Source organism: Primulina tabacum, chromosome 8 (genome assembly GCF_025594145.1).
Source record: "Primulina tabacum isolate GXHZ01 chromosome 8, ASM2559414v2, whole genome shotgun sequence".
NCBI lineage: Eukaryota > Viridiplantae > Streptophyta > Magnoliopsida > Lamiales > Gesneriaceae > Primulina > Primulina tabacum.
In genome coordinates, this window is record NC_134557.1 from 6,702,511 (window position 1) to 6,719,732 (window position 17,222).

Below are 17,222 nucleotides of genomic sequence, written 5' to 3' on the forward strand. Positions count from 1 at the left end.
GTTAATATTAATCGAACTTACTCGCGCACACCCTTGTACACGATACAAACGCATATATTATGAACAGTTTCCAGAAAGAGATTTACTCGTATAAGTTTACACGATACATACACCATCCCGATTTCTTATCTATACGTACATTTTGGGGCCATCGCTGATAGCGAAACGAGTACTATCACTGCTAGACTATAACCAAAGAATCGACCAACTTCCAGAACGATATTATGTTCGAATAGCAAACCTCGTCTTAAAAATGGCTTTGACTTATGCTCCTCCTTCGTTCAATCTCCGTCTCACAAAGATCCACTCAAAGACCCCCTTCTGCAATTCCTTGAAATCTACTCGTACTACTGGTACACGTGCCGGTGGAGACCCTTTTAATCTGTGTTCCCAAAGCCGCTCGTTTTTTACCGAGGGAAGAAGATTTAGAATGCCTTATTTGCTCTCAGCTGCCAAACCCAGTTTGTTCAAGGTAATGAAGAAAGATAACTTTTTTTACTTGATCTTTTACTCGGGTTGTGTTAAATGGCTGAGTGCATTTGATAGATTTTTGTGAAGACTTTTTTTATTTGTTGTTGGAAGGTTAGAGCTTCGTCGGGGGAAGCTAAATCTGAAGCTGCACAACAAGAAATTTTTTCTTGGTCTTCTGTTATCTTACCGTAAGTCATTCCTTTGATTCTTTCGTCGATTAATTTTTTTTATTTTGAACTTGTAGATATGTTAACGAAACGGAGCAAAATGACGATTTAGTTGTATATGATATCTAATTTGACTCGATGAAATGTCCTCTCATTTGGATCAAAAGATGCGCTAAAATAAACACATATCATGCTATTCTACAAGAGCTGTGAGTAGTGTTCCATTGGTGAAGATTTGGTAACACCTAATTAGATACGAGCTTAAAGAATGGAAGATAAGTTCCTCGAGTTTTGTTTTCTTTACTTCTCCAGAGTTGTTGGAGTAGTCCATTGCAATCCTTTGACGTATAAGGAGTTTCAGCTTCTTTGCTGGTTGGCTTTTGGATTTTGACTGGATTGTGAACATTTCTTTTCCCCATTTTATTTCTGTCATATCTGTTTTTCCACGTTATTATTGTTTGTGTGTATGGTGACTGCTATACTCGATTGTCAGATTTGTGTTCCCTGCATTGGGTGGTTTGTTATTTGGCTATGATATTGGTGCTACATCCGGAGCTACCATCTCATTGCAGGTAACATTCCCACTTGATGTCCTGGATCTCTGTTGGAACTTTTGAAGATAAACAAGAATAATAGGGACAATCATGTGTGTATAAAATAATCTTATTCTGAATAATTAATCACAATACAAACCTACACTATATATACAAAACTTATTTGTATGTCACGTTCACATTCACATTCTAATCATAATTAGTAGACAAAGCATAAGGAATAATATCAATCAAATATTCTGACACTGATTACGATATTTTATTTCCTTTTCTATACTCCTCCTCAAGTTGGAGCACAAATATCTATCATGCTCAACTTGCATATAAAAATCTTCGAACTTAGGGTCTGAAATGACTCTTTGTTAAGGCATCGACAATCAGTTATTCAGATGTTATAAAGAGAGTACAAATTATTAATCCTTCAAGCTTTTCTTTGATGAAGTGTCTATCAAGTTCTATATGCTTTGTACGGTCATGTTGTACTGGATTATTCACAATGCTAATTGCAGACTTCTTGTCACAGAATAACATCATTGGAACTTCTCAGTCTAACTTCAATTCTTCAAGAACGAGCTTTAGCTCACATACTCCATTCGCCATAGCCCTGGTCTTTGCTTCCGCACTACTACGAGCCAAAACATTTTGTTTTCTATTTCTTCACGACACAAGATTACCCTATAGAAAAGTACATTACCTGAAGTAGACTTCATATCAGAAATAGAGCCTGCCTGATCTGCATCTGTCTACACCTCTATGCTTCTTTGATTGTTCTTTCGGAACAATAAATCTTTTCCCGAAGAGCTTTATAAATATCTCAAAATCTTGTAGACAACATCCATGTGTTTCTCGTGTGGTGAATGTCTGAATTGGCTAGCCATACTAACGACAAAAGTAATATCAGATCTTGTATGAAAGAGATAAATAAGTTTACCTACAATACGTTGATATCTTTCTTTCTCGACGGAAGCTTCTCTAGACGCTTGATTTAGGTTTTAATTTGGATGATTGGATCCATGAGTACCTCACTGGGTCTGCAACTCATTCATGTCTCCTTGAATAGGTCTAGAGCATATTTTCTTTGGGATACATATATTCTCTTTCTTGATTTAACAATTTCCATCCCTAGAAAATATCAAGGGTCCCAGATTTTTTATCTCAAATTCGAACTCGAGGCAGTCTTTTAAACAAGTTATTTCCTCTTCATCATCTCCAGTGAGAATTATGTTATCAAAATATACAATTAAGATTGCCATCTTGCCTACTCTGGTATGCTTTACAACGTTGTGTGGTCGGATTGCCCTTGAATGTAACCTTGTTTCTTGATTGATTTCGAGAATTTTCCAACCAAGCCCGTGGTGATACTTTAATCTGCATATTTTTTTCTCCAATCTGGTTTCCGAAGTTTGGTGGAGCATCCATGAACACTTTTTTCTTCAATTCTCTGGAAAGCATTTTTTTACACCCATTTTATATATGGGCCAATCAAGATTTGCGGCTAAAGACAACAATATTCTGACAGAATTCAGTTTCGCAACTGGTGCAAAGTCTTTTGGCAGTCAATCTCGTATATCTGTGTAAAGCCCTTAGCGGCAAGTATTGCTTTATAATGTTCCAACGATCCATCTGAATTAAGTTTAACGGTAAATACCCATTTGCATCCACTGCTCATTTTCCATCAGGCAGATGCATTATTTCCCATGTTTCACTTTTGTTCGGTGCATTCATCTCCTCAAGGACAACTTTCTTCCGTTATGGAACACTTAGAGCCTCCTATATAGTCTTAGGAACATCCATACTTTGTTACTGACAGATAGAACTCGAATAGGGCGCAGATAAATTTTTGTAGAACATGTGATTTGAGATTGGCTGTTGAGTACAAGTTCTAACACATTTCATTGGTGCAATAGGAAGTTCTAACGACATAGAAGAGTCTAGTACGTTAGAGGTGGATTTGGGTACATTACCTGGATTTGGTTCAAATGAGTCTGGACATCAGGTTCTATCCTTGGTTCAGACACTTGGTCATGTGGAGTTGTGGAGGCTTGCTTACTTTGGGGCCATCTTGTTCTCCTGTAAACTTGCCCAAACAACTTATCATCATCAACTCGTGTTTTAGTATCAAGATTCTGCTCTGAACAGGGAATTTTTTTTGCTGAACAGGGCTGAAGTTTCTGAAACTGATGATGTCTTCTCGCTTAACAAGATTTTCCTTCTGGCTTCTTCCCTCCTTACTTCAGAAAACACTTTACTTAATGATGGCAAAGATCAAGTTCCTGCCACAACTCTTTCATTTCATTATAGTGTTCGATGACAATTTCTTTCTCCTTGTCTAGAATGCTAGAGTCTAGTTTTCAAGTCAAATATTTGGGATGAATTCTCCAAATCAGAGTAAGCCTCTCGAACAGCCTTCCAAACCTCTTTTGCGTGGCTGGGAATAAATATGTCCTCCTAATTGAAGTTTCCATTGAGTTAACGAGCCACACGATTACCATGGAGTTTTCATATTTCCAGCCTATCCACTTTGGATCGTCTTTGGCAGGCTCTGCGATTTCTCCTGTGAGGTAACCTAAATGCTTTTTTACGTCAATGACAAGCTTGGTTGACTGAGTCTACTTTAAATAAATTTTGTCATTCAACTTCTGGATGGTCAATTGAATGGAGTCTTCGAACCCAGTAAGATTCATAGGATATAGGTTTGGTGCTTTAGCACCTTCCGCACCACCATTTCGCCCGAAGACATTGTACTCTGGTCTTCGTTTGATTTTGACATGCTCGATTCTTTTTCCTGTCAAATTTGCAGCGGGTATGCAGAGATTAAGCTCTGATACCATGAAGATAAACAAGAACAATAGGGACATCTATACATGTGGTATAAAATAATCTTATTCTAAATAATTAATTACAATACAACCCTATAAAATATATACAAAACTTATTTATATATTACATTCACAATCTAACCTTAGTTAGTATACAAACAATAAGGAATAAATATCAATCACATATTCTAATTACAATATTTTTCTTTCTTTTTCTACAACTTTGATAAATTTTGGTGTCATTTTACAGTCACCTGAACTAAGTGGAACAACTTGGTTTGACCTTTCAGCAGTTCAACTTGGTTTGGTGGTAAGCTTCAAATTTTATTGCATGTGTAGTGCTTACTTAAATGGAATACTTCTCTGACTCTGTTTCTTTGATTGCTTCTTTTGATAAGGTTAGCGGTTCCCTTTATGGAGCTCTTCTTGGTTCTCTCATTGTTTATCCCTTGGCCGATTTCCTTGGTATGGCTTTCGACCAGTCATGATATAACTTTTCCTTGAACTTCTGTCGTAACTACGGTTTAAGGATTATGTTTGATTGATACATATAGGAAGGAGGAGAGAACTTATCATTGCATCCCTCTTGTACTTAAGTGGTAGTTTGTTGACTGCCTATGCTCCTGGCCTTGAAGTTCTTTTAATAGCTCGGCTTGTTTATGGTCTGGGGATTGGCATGGTTGGTTATCTAATATTGTCCTGGGCTTTATGTCTTCAGAGTCAAAGTGAATGATAATTCATCAATTAATGATCATATTGTTTTTCGGCAGGCAATGCATGGGGCACCTCTTTACATAGCAGAAACTTGTCCATCTCAAATTCGGGGAACTTTGATATCTCTAAAGGAGCTTTTCATAGTTCTTGGGATATTGGTTAGTCTTCTCAACAAGCCCGCAGCTTTTCATTTTTATGTTTCAAAACGCAGTGAACATTCGAGCTTGTTTCTTGATGCAGTTGGGCTATTTGGTTGGTAGTTTTGAAATTGATGCTGTTGGAGGGTGGCGTTATATGTATGGATTCAGTGCCCCAATTGCCTTTTTTATGGGGTTAGGTATGTTGAGTCTGCCGCCATCTCCACGTTGGTTACTTCTCAAGGCAATTCGAGGCAAAGGGTCCTTACAAGAATACAAAGAGAAGGCTATCCTTGCGTTGAGAAAACTAAGAGGCGGATCTGTTGATGACAAAGTATCTGAGAAGCAAATCGAGGATACACTCATCTCTCTAAAATCTGCTTATAGTGATCAGGAATCGGAGGGAAATTTACTTGAGGTGTTCCAGGGACCAAGTCTGAAAGCCTTTATAATTGGAGGTGGATTGGTTCTATTTCAGCAGGTCGATATAATCTCTACAAGCCACATGTTTTAGCTCTTCATGTTTTCTATTGTCCTGTTCGAACTTCATGTTATACTTGTGTAAATGCCTACTATGCCACTGAATTATAGAAATGTCGCATCATATTATTGGTTCATATGATTCAAATATTTGACAAAGATTTCTGGATTGAATTGCATACAGATCACTGGGCAACCAAGTGTTCTGTACTACGCAGGCTCCATTCTTCAGGTACTTCATTCTATAAACTGGATTGGCTTCTATTGGTTTCAAATATCAATCTTGTATTCTTGTTCTTATTTGACCATAATCCAATAATTTTTTGGAAGAGTGCTGGATTCTCTGCAGCTGCTGATGCCGCAAAACTTTCAGTCGTCATCGGTGTGTTTAAGGTACTTCTCTAGGAACAAAAAATTATTGAATTTTTTTGGTGTGTTTTGTCTCAAAACCATTGATCATCACGCAACAATATATGTGATTTATATTTCTGTATATGATTTGTAGTTTCTTATGACTGGAGTAGCCGTTCTGAAGGTTGATGATCTTGGGAGAAGACCGCTGCTGATCGGAGGTGTCGGCGGGCTTGTATGTGCCATCGTCATCATTATCCAAAAACTATATTTAACTTAAACTTTCATTCCAAAATCCGAAGTGAATCTATATTTTTAACTTGGTGTTCTTCATTTTGTTGACAGGCCACCTCGCTACTGCTGCTTTCAGCTTACTACCAATTCCTTGGGGAGTTTCCTTTTGTTGCTGTGGCTGCTTTACTACTCTATGTGGGCTGCTATCAGGTAATCAATCAATGACCACCTAAAACTATTGTCACAGAAACAAAAATGGAACTAGAATACCACTAACAAAACCAAAAACTCAGCGTCATAATATTTTCTTGAACTAGAAAAATGCACGTGCGTTGCACGTAAAAACCTAAACTGTTGAAAATATATGTACAAAATTTTGATAATATTTAAATGAATTAAAACATGGTTAATAACATTTATCAACTGAAACAAACTAAGCCATAAAAAATAAAAAATCATGACCATAGACGGTATATGAATAAGATAAATTATCTTATCCACTCGAAACACTTTCCAATATGCTTCTTGGTTGATTTTGAGAACTCAACAACTCTTTGTCGTAGTTTGTTATAATATGCATATAACTATTTTGGTATGCTCAGCAAGTATCTGATCGTTTTTAACATATATTATGTTATTTACAATCCTTATCCGGGATCTGACATGCTCATAGTTTGCTTTTTTATCACGATATTTTTTCGGTTTTCCACATTGTTTTTATCTGATAATCTTATTTTTCCGACTATCTTTTTTGTTGTTAAATGATTTTTCAGCTTTTGACAATCATCAACTATAAATCCTAAGAAAAAATGCTTTTACTCGCGATAAGTTTTCACTGTGACTAAAAGTATGTATAACTTATATATTCTTCAACAACAAAATCAATGAATGGTGTTGCACCATCTTCAAATATTGTGATATTTGTGATATCATTTTTATATATTTAGTATCAATATTATAAACATATAGCTATAAGGTTAATAAATTTTTAACAATTATTTCTCAATCATTGTGAGAAAAATACTTGAAATCTCTTCAAATGACTATATTTTAAAATTGTGTCCTCATTTAATTTGATGCAATTCAAGAAAGTCATATTGATCGTCATTTTTTGAAAGCTTTGAAATAATGATTGCGTGCATCATGTCATAAGGATGATATAGTTTCAATCTCATTTGTTGCGTTTAGAACATAATATTGTATTATTCATTGAAACAAAACAAATTTTCTTCTATCGAGTTTATATTTTGTTTTATAATATTTTATATCTTGTGGAACGATATACAAAATTAATTATTGTATTTTAAAAATCTTGAGAAGAGATACGAATAATGTAATTAAGATATGCATATGAGATATCATTCAAATATATGTCAAAGTATTTGTCTTATTCAATATCACATCTAATAATATAACCATTTAGATTTCATGAGCATTTTATGATAGTCAAAATTAATTTGATGAAATATTGTAGAATTTTATTTGAATTTCAATTGTTGGCTAAGTGAATTTATTTGACGAGGAGTTTTCTATGCTACCATCATATATGTTATGAATTAGCTGGTTAGATACTTTGACTAAAAAAAGAGACAAAAACAATCTCGTAGTCACATCGAAATATATCGAGATAATATTGGAGGAAATAAAGTGAAACTGGCTTAATGTCTCAATAAAATGCACAAAATTGATCTATTATATTGTGTCAACAAAGCTTTAGAATTGTTCTCATACCATTATAAATAGAATGAGAATTATGCACAATTTGTTTTTTATGTATTTCTTTTTCTGAATGAAGAATTTTTTCTTTTTGAAAACTATTTTATTGAGAAATATTGACATTTTATATGACATCCATATGTCGCACAACCATGAAGTAACAACATAATCAATATATAACACTTAACGTACACATACAATTCTTCAATTTCTTCTTCATTGTGCTTCGTTTAAATTTAAATCTGAATCATTCTTGATCTTAATATTTCGCTTTAAATATGATTTAATATATATGTATATGTTTCATGTTACTTAGTTGGACTTAATTTCAAATATCTATAAAAAAATGTGCTTGAATTATATCATACAGAAATTAGGACATAGTATATAGGACCGCGCTTGCCGCTTTACCAAAATCTATAGATAGTAGTAATGGTGCAACTCAAATCTTTTAAACCGCACAGCAGCTCAAGCACCACGGTTCGGCCGCTCTACCAAGCAGGGACAATTATTGTACCCGACAATATCCCTCCCAATAATTGCGCTCCTTGCAATCAATGGGAATCGAACCCGTGACCTTGACTCTGATACCAATTGTAGGGCCGAACGCTTACCGCTTTACCAAAGCTATAGCTAGTAGTAATGGTGCAACTCAAATCTTTTAAACCGCACAGCAGCTCAAGCACCACGGTTCGACGGCTCTACCAAGCAGGGACAATTATTGCACCCAACATAGTAATACACAACATTATTTTTTTTATTTAACATGTCTTTTTTTTTCATCCACTATGTTTGTCTTAACTTTTTTGTTCAAAATTTGACGCATTTCGTATACTATATGTATGAAAAACCAAGAAATTATATAATTTACAGAAACCATTTATTATTCTCTTCGTAGAACAGAAGACCCAAAATACGTGGCTTTGATTGGTATACTTTCATACTTATTTTTATATAAACAACAAGACACATCATATAATATCAGAAAAATCAATTACCGCCAACAATACTAACCAAAACGAATAAAAAAATCATAACAAAAACAACATCGATAAAAAAAAATGATAACGCAAAGTTTAAAAATAATTTATTTAATACAATAACAAAGAAATTGAAGTATATATGAGCAATAAAAAGCATAAATCACTCTCAAATTAAATATTAACTCATATTATTCACAATTTGTATAAATTTTCCAATATTTTTTTCAAATAAAGAGAAGACACCTTATTAATGTCATCGTTTTATAGATATTTATTCCACTTCTTTAAAAAAACACAAATGAAAAATGGTGCCTTGAAATCATAATAAAACCATTTAGAAAAGCAGCCGTAAAAATATAATTCAAAGTCACACAATTTTTCGTAAACCATAGAAAAATATTTTACTATTGACAAAATATATATAGCAACAACAAAGCATGCGTTAACTTGTGATATAATTAAAATTTAGAATCATGCATAATCATTGAATTAGAACAAAATCGCATGCCAAAAATCTACTGGATATTATATATTTTAATAATTTATCCATATTTGTCGTTCATCAGAGGACTCTTAGACCTACCAAATTTTGTAGTTCACCTATTATTTTCATAATAAATAATATTACAAAAATAATATAAGCAAGAAAATAAAAACTCAAATTAAAATGCCTTCTATCAATCTAAGTAAAAAAAATTGATTAGAGAATATAATAATGTCGTAAAAAAATTAAATATTGATTTATAGACAGAAGTTTGGAAATACATTTGCCCTAATAAATAAAAAATATTATCTCTTGATATTATGAGACATAAGGTAAAAACGAAGAAATATTTCAATTTTTTTAATATTTTGTAAGTCACTTCAAACTAAGTAATCTAAGCAAACAGAAAACATGCATTATGTGTTTAAAAATTAACAAAATATCTCAACAATAAAAAATCGAAAAATAACCATTTTTGTTGGATATTTGATTTTGTTTCTCTTTTCTTTGTGCAAACAAACAAATCACATAAACAATCCACACATAATTACATGATCAATACAAATGACATATAACAATCAAACATGTTAACGCTAGGGTAAAAAAACTTCTCTCATTGCAAGAACAAAAAATGATCAAATGGAGCATATTATTTAGTAATATTTATTTAGCAGTATTTATAAAAAAATTGACTAAATAACTTAAAAACAGTGTTTGAAATCACTTACAGACAAACATTTCTCTCAATCACATATCTCTATTGACACATAAAGAGTCTGAAAATATTTTTATTCTAAATTGGAGAAAGAAATTTTGTATGACATTAATATTTATTAATAATTTATTGTTATTCAGTCTGACTCATCTCCCTTTGTCTTCATATTATTATTTGACAACAATATATAAATTTAAGTAATTAAAATTAAATTTAAAAGTAAATTAAAATAATAATTAGTTTGATTGTGTTAAATACACTATTAATGATCTTATTAAACTAAGATAAAAAATGACTTAAATAACATCATTAACATAACAAATTGTAAAACAAAAAAAAATAATAATATAATAGTAAGATCACAAATGAAAGTCATATATTTAATAGATTAATTAATAGATAATATATTATTTAGTAATATGTATTTAGCATCATATATTGAAAATTGATTAAATAACTTAAATGTTTGCAATGAAATCACTTACATATAAACATTTTCTCTCAATCACGTATTTTTGTTGATACATAAGTAATCTATATATATCTACCTTCTAAATGGGAAAAAAATGTTTTATATGACCTTAATATTTATTAATAATTTAATTTTATTTAATCACACTCATCTCTATTCGTTTTCCCATTATTACCTTAATGTTCGTAATATTAACAATTTATTTAAATTTATAACATTATGATATTGATTTTCTGTGAATTTGATGTCAATGTAAATATTAAAGTAAATAATTTTAAATTTAAAAATAAAAATATATTAATGATTATTATTAAATGAACAGATAAAAAAACAAAAAAATAAATATGTATTTATGATAGTGATTTTATGTGAATTTGATGTCAATGTAAATATTAAAGTAATTAATTTTAAATTTAAAAATAAAAATATATTAATGATTATTATTAAATGAATATATGAAAAACAAACAAAAAATAAACATGTATTTATGATAGTGATTTTATGTGAATTTGATGTCAATGTAAATATTAAAGTAACTAATTTTAAATTTAAAAATAAAAATGTATTAATGATTATTATTAAAAGAATATATGAAAAAGAAAACATGTAGTAATTAATTTTAAATTTAAAAATAAAAATATATTAATGATTATTATTAAATGAGTAGATGAAAAACAAAAAAAAATAAACATGTATTTATGATAGGGATTTCATGTGAATTTGGTGTCAATGTAAATATTAAAGTAATTAATTTTAAATTTAAAAATATATAGATTATTAGTATATAAATATAGATATAGTTATAGATTAAACCTCGACATATAAATTTATAATTTCTTATTTTCTGTTTTCTTAAATATAAATTTTTTGTATTATTTATTTTAATAAAAGAATGTTTCTGTTTTGTTAAATATAAATTTTTTGTATTATTTATTTTAATAAAAGAATGTATAACACTATTACTATTATTTGTAAGGTATTTTCACAAAACCAATTAATTTTATAAATAATATTATTATATACTGAAATTTTTTGTATTATTTATTTTAATAAAAGAATGTTTCTGTTTTGTTAAATATAAATTTTTTGTATTATTTATTTTAATAAAGGAATGTATAACACTATTAGTATTATTTGTAAGGTATTTTCACAAAACCAATTAATTTTATAAATAATATTATTACATATTGATTATTTTAATAAAAGAATGTATAACACTATTACTATTATTTGTAAGGTATTTTCACAAAACCAATTAAATTTATAAATAATATTGTTACATATTGATTCGAATCATTAGTTGTTGAACAAATACTTTGATATTATTTGTAGTCATGCATGAAATTGAGTGAAAGAGTAATAAATAATAATTAGTGAATGGATTAATAATAATTAATTAATTACATAAAAGGAAGACAAAGTGTCATTAGAGTACAATTTTAATGAGGATAATAAAGGAAATTCAGAATTCAATCTGTATATTTATATAGATATAGACTATTACTATTATTTGTAAGGTATTTTCACAAAACCAATTAAATTTATAAATAATATTATTACATATTGATTCGAATCATTAGTTGTTGACAAATACTTTGATATTATTTGTAGTCATGCCATGAAATTGAGTGAAATAGTAATAAATAATAATTAGTGAATGGATTAATAATAATTAATTAATTACATAAAAGGAAGACAAAATGTCATTAGAGTACAATTTTAGTAAGGATAATAAAGGAAATTCACAATTCAATCTGTATATTTATATAGATATAGATTGGTCTGACGACGAAATAAATATTTCGCTGTTCATCCAAATTTTAGATTTCTTTCGGGCCTATCAGTTGGCTTATGGTATCAGAGATATTCCCGCTTCGCACCAGAGGAAAGGGTATTAGTCTTGCGGTGCTCACAAATTTTGGCTCAAATGCCATAGTGACCTTTGGTTTCTACCCTCTAAAGGTAGTCCTTTTACGTCTTTCGTGCTTTTCCCATCGCGAATTCAAGGTGCAAGTAAATTGTTAATATGTTGAATGGTATACGTCCCTCAGGAGTCACTTGGAGCAGGGAATCTGTTTCTTCTGTTTGGGGCGATTGCCGTACTTGCTGTTGTGTTTGTGACAGTATATGTTCCTGAGACCAAAGGCTTGAGCTTAGAAGAAATTGAATCCAAAATTTCGAAGTGAATATCCTTTATAGATGGTAAAAGTGCGATCGCTGATTTCAGGTCTTGATGCAAAATGGCATGTCACACAATATTATATCGTCAATCTGAGATAGTTGTGTAAATGTTTTGTGTTGGAAATTAAGAATGTTGGCTTGTTTATCTTGTGATTATCTATGTTAATTCGAGAGAAATTTCACTAAAGCTTGTTAAATTTGTTCTAGGCATGAATCTAGCGTAATGCATTCCAAATCTTTGGATCTAATTTCAAATTTATGCTAATGACATGTTAGGTCTCTATTCCTTGAATGAGATATTCTTCTAAAACTGAAAATCAGTTCATAGTGCAAGCAACTTGAATAGCACCTTAAGAAAGATCCATTCTTTAATATTTCATCGTGTGTTACATTTGCGATGTTCACTGGCTCAAGAGCTGCAACGTCATACAGAAGACGCATTATCTGTAACAGCTATCAGCAATACAGAAAAACAATGCTACAGTAAATAAAGTAATTGTGTTTGTTGTGAATCTTGAGGGGAAGTGCGAAGAGCAGGTCGCTACATGTGGTTGGAACAAGACATGACAATAGCTAACAAATAAACTAAGATGGTCTGGGATTTATAAACTTCTTCTAGCAGGTAGGTGATGGACATCAATTTTTTATCATCAAGGGAGATTGCTGTTGGTCATTCCGTGTCCAAGTGTGAGGCCCAATACTTAAAATAAGCCCAGCCCATTTTCCATTTTTATTATAATTACCCAAACCATTTCTATGAGATAGCGTACAGCAGATTAGAGTTCTCTTCCATTCCAGTAGCTTTCGGCCTTTCTTCGTGATTTTCTGCCTCAGCCGCGTTGCTCCGTTAGAGGCTGGAGTTGAAGTGCAGCACCTAGCCATCTTCTTCCTTCAACCTATTAGCTACTTTCCTGCCATGAATCGGTAGGTGGCGAGCTCGATTTGGCTTGATTTCCGGCAGCAGTGCGCGTAGCTTCGATTCGGATTTAGGTAAGGTTTTAGCTTCGATTTTGGTTGCTCTTGGTGTGTTAGTTTGCAAAAGTGAAGAATTGAGTTTTTCCCCTAATTTCCAGCTAGGTTTCCGGCGTGAACAGTATTTTCCGGCGACTTTTCCGACGAGCCATTTTCACGAGATCACCATTGTGTGTTTAAGCTTCGTTTCTTGAGGTATTAAGTTTGGAATTTCAGAATTTGTATGGGTTTAATAGGCTGTCCGGAATTCGATTTTTTTAACCGAGCCGATTTAAATTGTTTTAGTCGTTTGGTATGCATTGTATTGAAGTGTATAGCGAATTTATATTGTAGGTTTTATCGTTGGACGAGTTCATTCGATAATCCTTAAGAATTTGTCGTGGTATTGTAAGTTGCAATTGAGGTACGTTCAAACCTATATTATTATGACGCTTATATTGGCGTGTAAGAATATTCGGTGAATGTTGTTTGCTATTATGTGCATTGAATGTTTATTTTGATGCATTCATGCATTAATTATGTTGGCATAATATATTGAGCCTTGACTCCTTTGACGGCTATTTATGTTGATTCTGTTGAGATATTGAGTCATCAGAGGGACGAGTGGGTTAGGATTAGCCACATTCCCAGATGACAGCTAGGGACGAGCGACTTAGCTACTCGCATTCCCGATGCTACGTGCATGGACGAGCGGCGATTTGATGCTGCATTCCTGTCACGGGTGGCCACTGTTACTGTCGATGATGCTATTCGTTTGGACTCCATTTGGTATCCGTTATTCCATTGTTACCATTCATGCATCGCATAGCATTGCATTTACTTGATATTATTGCATGTCTTTTATATGCGTCGTGATTTTACTGGTTTATCGTACTGGGATCCGACCCCTGTTTTCTTTTGATGATGTGGTTGTTTTTGATGCCATAGCAGGTCATTCCAGGGGTTTTGACGCGTCTGGTGGAGCGTCAGGGAGTGGTACCCAGTAGTCAGTTGGTTTGTGTCAGAGTTCCCAGATATTTATATATATTATTCTGGTTTGATACATTTGCCAGGGAGATGCCCTGTGTAGTTGTATGGTTATGTCTTAATGTTGTTTGGATTTTATTTGTGGTATGTTGTGTCTAGTCCTGGCCAGTGCGGCTGTAGGATGTTGGTGTGGTTGATTGTGAACTTGGTATTATTTTCGAGCGTATATTGTTATTGTTGTGTTTCGAAATTTTTTGGGATGTCCTACTTATGGGGAGGTCATACCAAAATTTCTGTAGGCTCTAATGAACGTTTTAAACTCGTTTTCGCTGTTTACACCATTAAATCCTTGTTGTGTGGTAATTAAATATCAACTAAGAGCACGGGCCCTGACACCAAGTCACATGCATTGTCGCCTTTCCCAGTGAGATTCCATCATTTCGCAAGCCTGATATCCTTAGAAATTCATCACCTGACAGTTCCAGGGCAATAAATCAAGGTTATCAGGGGACGAAGTGAAGCATGTAATAGTTAACACACAATGAAATGACTAAAATGAACAAAGCCGCTTCAGTTTTTTTCCCCAATATAAATATTTCACAGCTCTTCAGACTCGAGGTTTGACATTCATATATAGCAGTATAAGACTTGGGAAATCGTAGAAGAAACCTCACACGATTGATAGTATAACAATTCTGTACATACTGAAAGATTTTCAGAAGTTTCTTATGATCCAGGGGATCAAGAAATCCCATTTGCCAGAAGTAGTCCAGTTTACATCCCAAGTTCCCATAATCCCCTTCACAAGAAATTCTACAGTTTAACCAACTGAATTCCTAAGGTAATTCGGACTTGATAAAGCTAAAACCTGACATATTCGATTCGGAACATGCCGAAATTAAAATAACGTGTCAATCCAAAACACAGACATTACCATCGAACGACCACTAAAAAATTTTAAATGAGACTCCAACACTATTTTGCATGTCAAATAAATTGGGTTTTTTCTCATAACATGTTCCTGCTAACTAATTCATGTCATCAGTAAATCAAGTTCATGCATTATAAACGAGATACTGGGGACACAAATATCAGAATATTTTAAATATATACTCCCAAACAAAATAAAAATAACTAAGTGGTATCTCAACTGCCCATAAGGTAACCAAATCAATAACGAGTAAAAGAGGTAAAATGAAAATAACAAAGTTTTGAGTAGGAAAAATGGTATGACATCAAGTCCAATGAATCAAAAATACGTTTAAACTTCATTTGAATGTGAACAAAAGATGCAATACAATCAGCCAATAATCAGAAAGTACATTGGAATTGATATGGGAGTTAACTTAATTCCCGTTTTTTCCCCTTCCCAGAAAATCAATCTCGAGTAAAAAAGAATTAATCTTTTCAATGGAAATTTAAGTAATGGGGTTCCATCGTAGACCAAATAACAATACAAAGAACGTCTTTAAATTTAAACCACTATAAATTAATCACTATTGAAAATAAGCATCCATAATTTAAATAAAGACGGTAAAATTGCTAACATGGAAGTCTAACATATTGTTCACCTCGCCAGTATCCCAAAGCAATGAATCCACCAGATCCTGTATTACCAATTCAAACCCATAATAAGTAAAATAACAAACAACAAAGAGGACAACATTTAACAAGAAACGACCACAAAAGGTTCCTCGCCAATAAAACCTCACTTCTATCCTGCATTTCCACTCCCAACAGGCCAACACCATTTCCCAAAAATTTTGGTTACTTCTGATTTTGATTCATAGCATGATATGGATGACTATTATACATGTTTCCAGGCCAGTCTCTTTGCTGCTGCATCATCATCATATTATTATGCTTCTGCTGAATTCCATGATACCCGGAGTTAACACTCTCCGCCGCCATTGCCATGATTGGAATGGGCGTAAAGTGAGGTGGCAGCGGATATGGCATCTGAGTCGGTATTCTACCATTACTCGCTTCATGATTTCCACTTTCACCACTGTAGCGAAGTCGGTTTTCATTTCCATTCCCATGGATGGGACCACCGCCGTTGGATGTCGCTTCACTTGAAGCAAATAAATGATTTGACGAAGGGGCGCTCTCGTCGGACCACCCCTGCATCCTCTTGACATATAATCTGTACTTCTGTAAATGACTCGCAACATTCTCCCTAGTCAGACCCTCGACGTTCATGAGCTGCATGATCGTCTTCGGCACCGCGTTCTTTAACCCCAAGTGCGCAACCACATCCACGAATCGCTTGTGCAGCTGAGGGGTCCACACAAGCCGTAATTTATTCACGGCTTTCTCCGCCACGTCCGTCGACTGGTCATCCATGCAATCACCACTAGCCTGTTCCTCAATTGGGTTCATCACCCGGCTCTTCTTCGGGTCGGATCCTTCTTGTTCGTCCACCTCGCAGCAATCATCCACGCGATAACTAACGGGCTTAACATCACGGAGGGAGGTAAGAGTAGACTGTGAGGCACGGTCAACATCATCGGCTGTCCGCAGTGGCTCCGGCAAAATTCTAAACGCCGACGCCAGATCCGCCGGTATCAAAGACAGGGACAATGACGCCAGTTGGTCGACGGAGGGAAGCCCGGCCTCCCATTCCGCCACTCCATCATCCTCATCAATCCTCAGCTGATCACCCATGATTTGAATTCGAATTTGGGTAGATGGGTAAGGGTTAAATAGGAGAAAGCGAGTGGCGTAGTCGGTGCGTGCGTTTGAAATGTGGGAGATTCCAGACGAGCCACGCTCGATGCTTTTTACCCAGATATTTTCGACTCCA

The 17,222-nt window shown here is 33.4% G+C and overlaps 2 protein-coding genes across 5 annotated transcripts; one reads left to right on the plus strand and one right to left on the minus strand.

Annotated features, from left to right (window-relative positions):
* Positions 1 to 133: 133 nt before the first annotated feature.
* LOC142553437 (D-xylose-proton symporter-like 3, chloroplastic) lies at positions 134 to 12,665 on the plus strand. The gene is made up of 14 exons (XM_075663682.1): positions 134 to 472; positions 583 to 659; positions 1,132 to 1,210; positions 4,262 to 4,321; positions 4,410 to 4,476; positions 4,566 to 4,690; positions 4,782 to 4,883; positions 4,966 to 5,343; positions 5,527 to 5,574; positions 5,673 to 5,735; positions 5,848 to 5,928; positions 6,039 to 6,137; positions 12,122 to 12,259; positions 12,349 to 12,665. Exons 1-14 carry the CDS (start codon positions 254 to 256, stop codon positions 12,481 to 12,483), a joined length of 1,671 nt encoding a protein of 556 aa, XP_075519797.1. The 5' UTR covers positions 134 to 253; the 3' UTR covers positions 12,484 to 12,665.
* A 2,156-nt stretch (positions 12,666 to 14,821) lies between these two features.
* LOC142553438 (transcription factor PCL1-like) lies at positions 14,822 to 17,222 on the minus strand. Of its 4 annotated transcripts, none has more exons than XM_075663686.1 (3): positions 16,129 to 17,222; positions 15,988 to 16,023; positions 14,822 to 14,888 (listed from the first exon to the last, which is right to left on the minus strand). In XM_075663686.1, the coding sequence occupies exon 1, from the start codon at positions 17,081 to 17,083 to the stop codon at positions 16,184 to 16,186; it is 900 nt and encodes a 299-aa protein (XP_075519801.1). In that variant the 5' UTR covers positions 17,084 to 17,222; the 3' UTR covers positions 14,822 to 14,888; positions 15,988 to 16,023; positions 16,129 to 16,183. The 4 variants fall into 4 exon arrangements, with proteins under 4 accessions (XP_075519801.1, XP_075519802.1, XP_075519798.1 ...); XM_075663687.1 differs by lacking the exon at positions 14,822 to 14,888 and adding an exon at positions 14,991 to 15,284; XM_075663683.1 differs by lacking the exon at positions 14,822 to 14,888 and adding an exon at positions 14,991 to 15,284 and having other exon boundaries at positions 15,988 to 17,222.

Coding starts and splice junctions, on each gene's coding strand:
- LOC142553438 (XM_075663686.1), bottom strand. CDS start 17,083: ATGGGTGATCAGCTGAGGATTGATGAGGATGATGGAGTGGCGGAATGG.
- LOC142553437 (XM_075663682.1), top strand. CDS start 254: ATGGCTTTGACTTATGCTCCTCCTTCGTTCAATCTCCGTCTCACAAAG. Junction 5,575..5,672: donor ACGCAGGCTCCATTCTTCAG/GTACTTCATTCT, acceptor ATTTTTTGGAAG/AGTGCTGGATTCTCTGCAGC. Junction 6,138..12,121: donor TCTATGTGGGCTGCTATCAG/GTAATCAATCAA, acceptor TCCAAATTTTAG/ATTTCTTTCGGGCCTATCAG.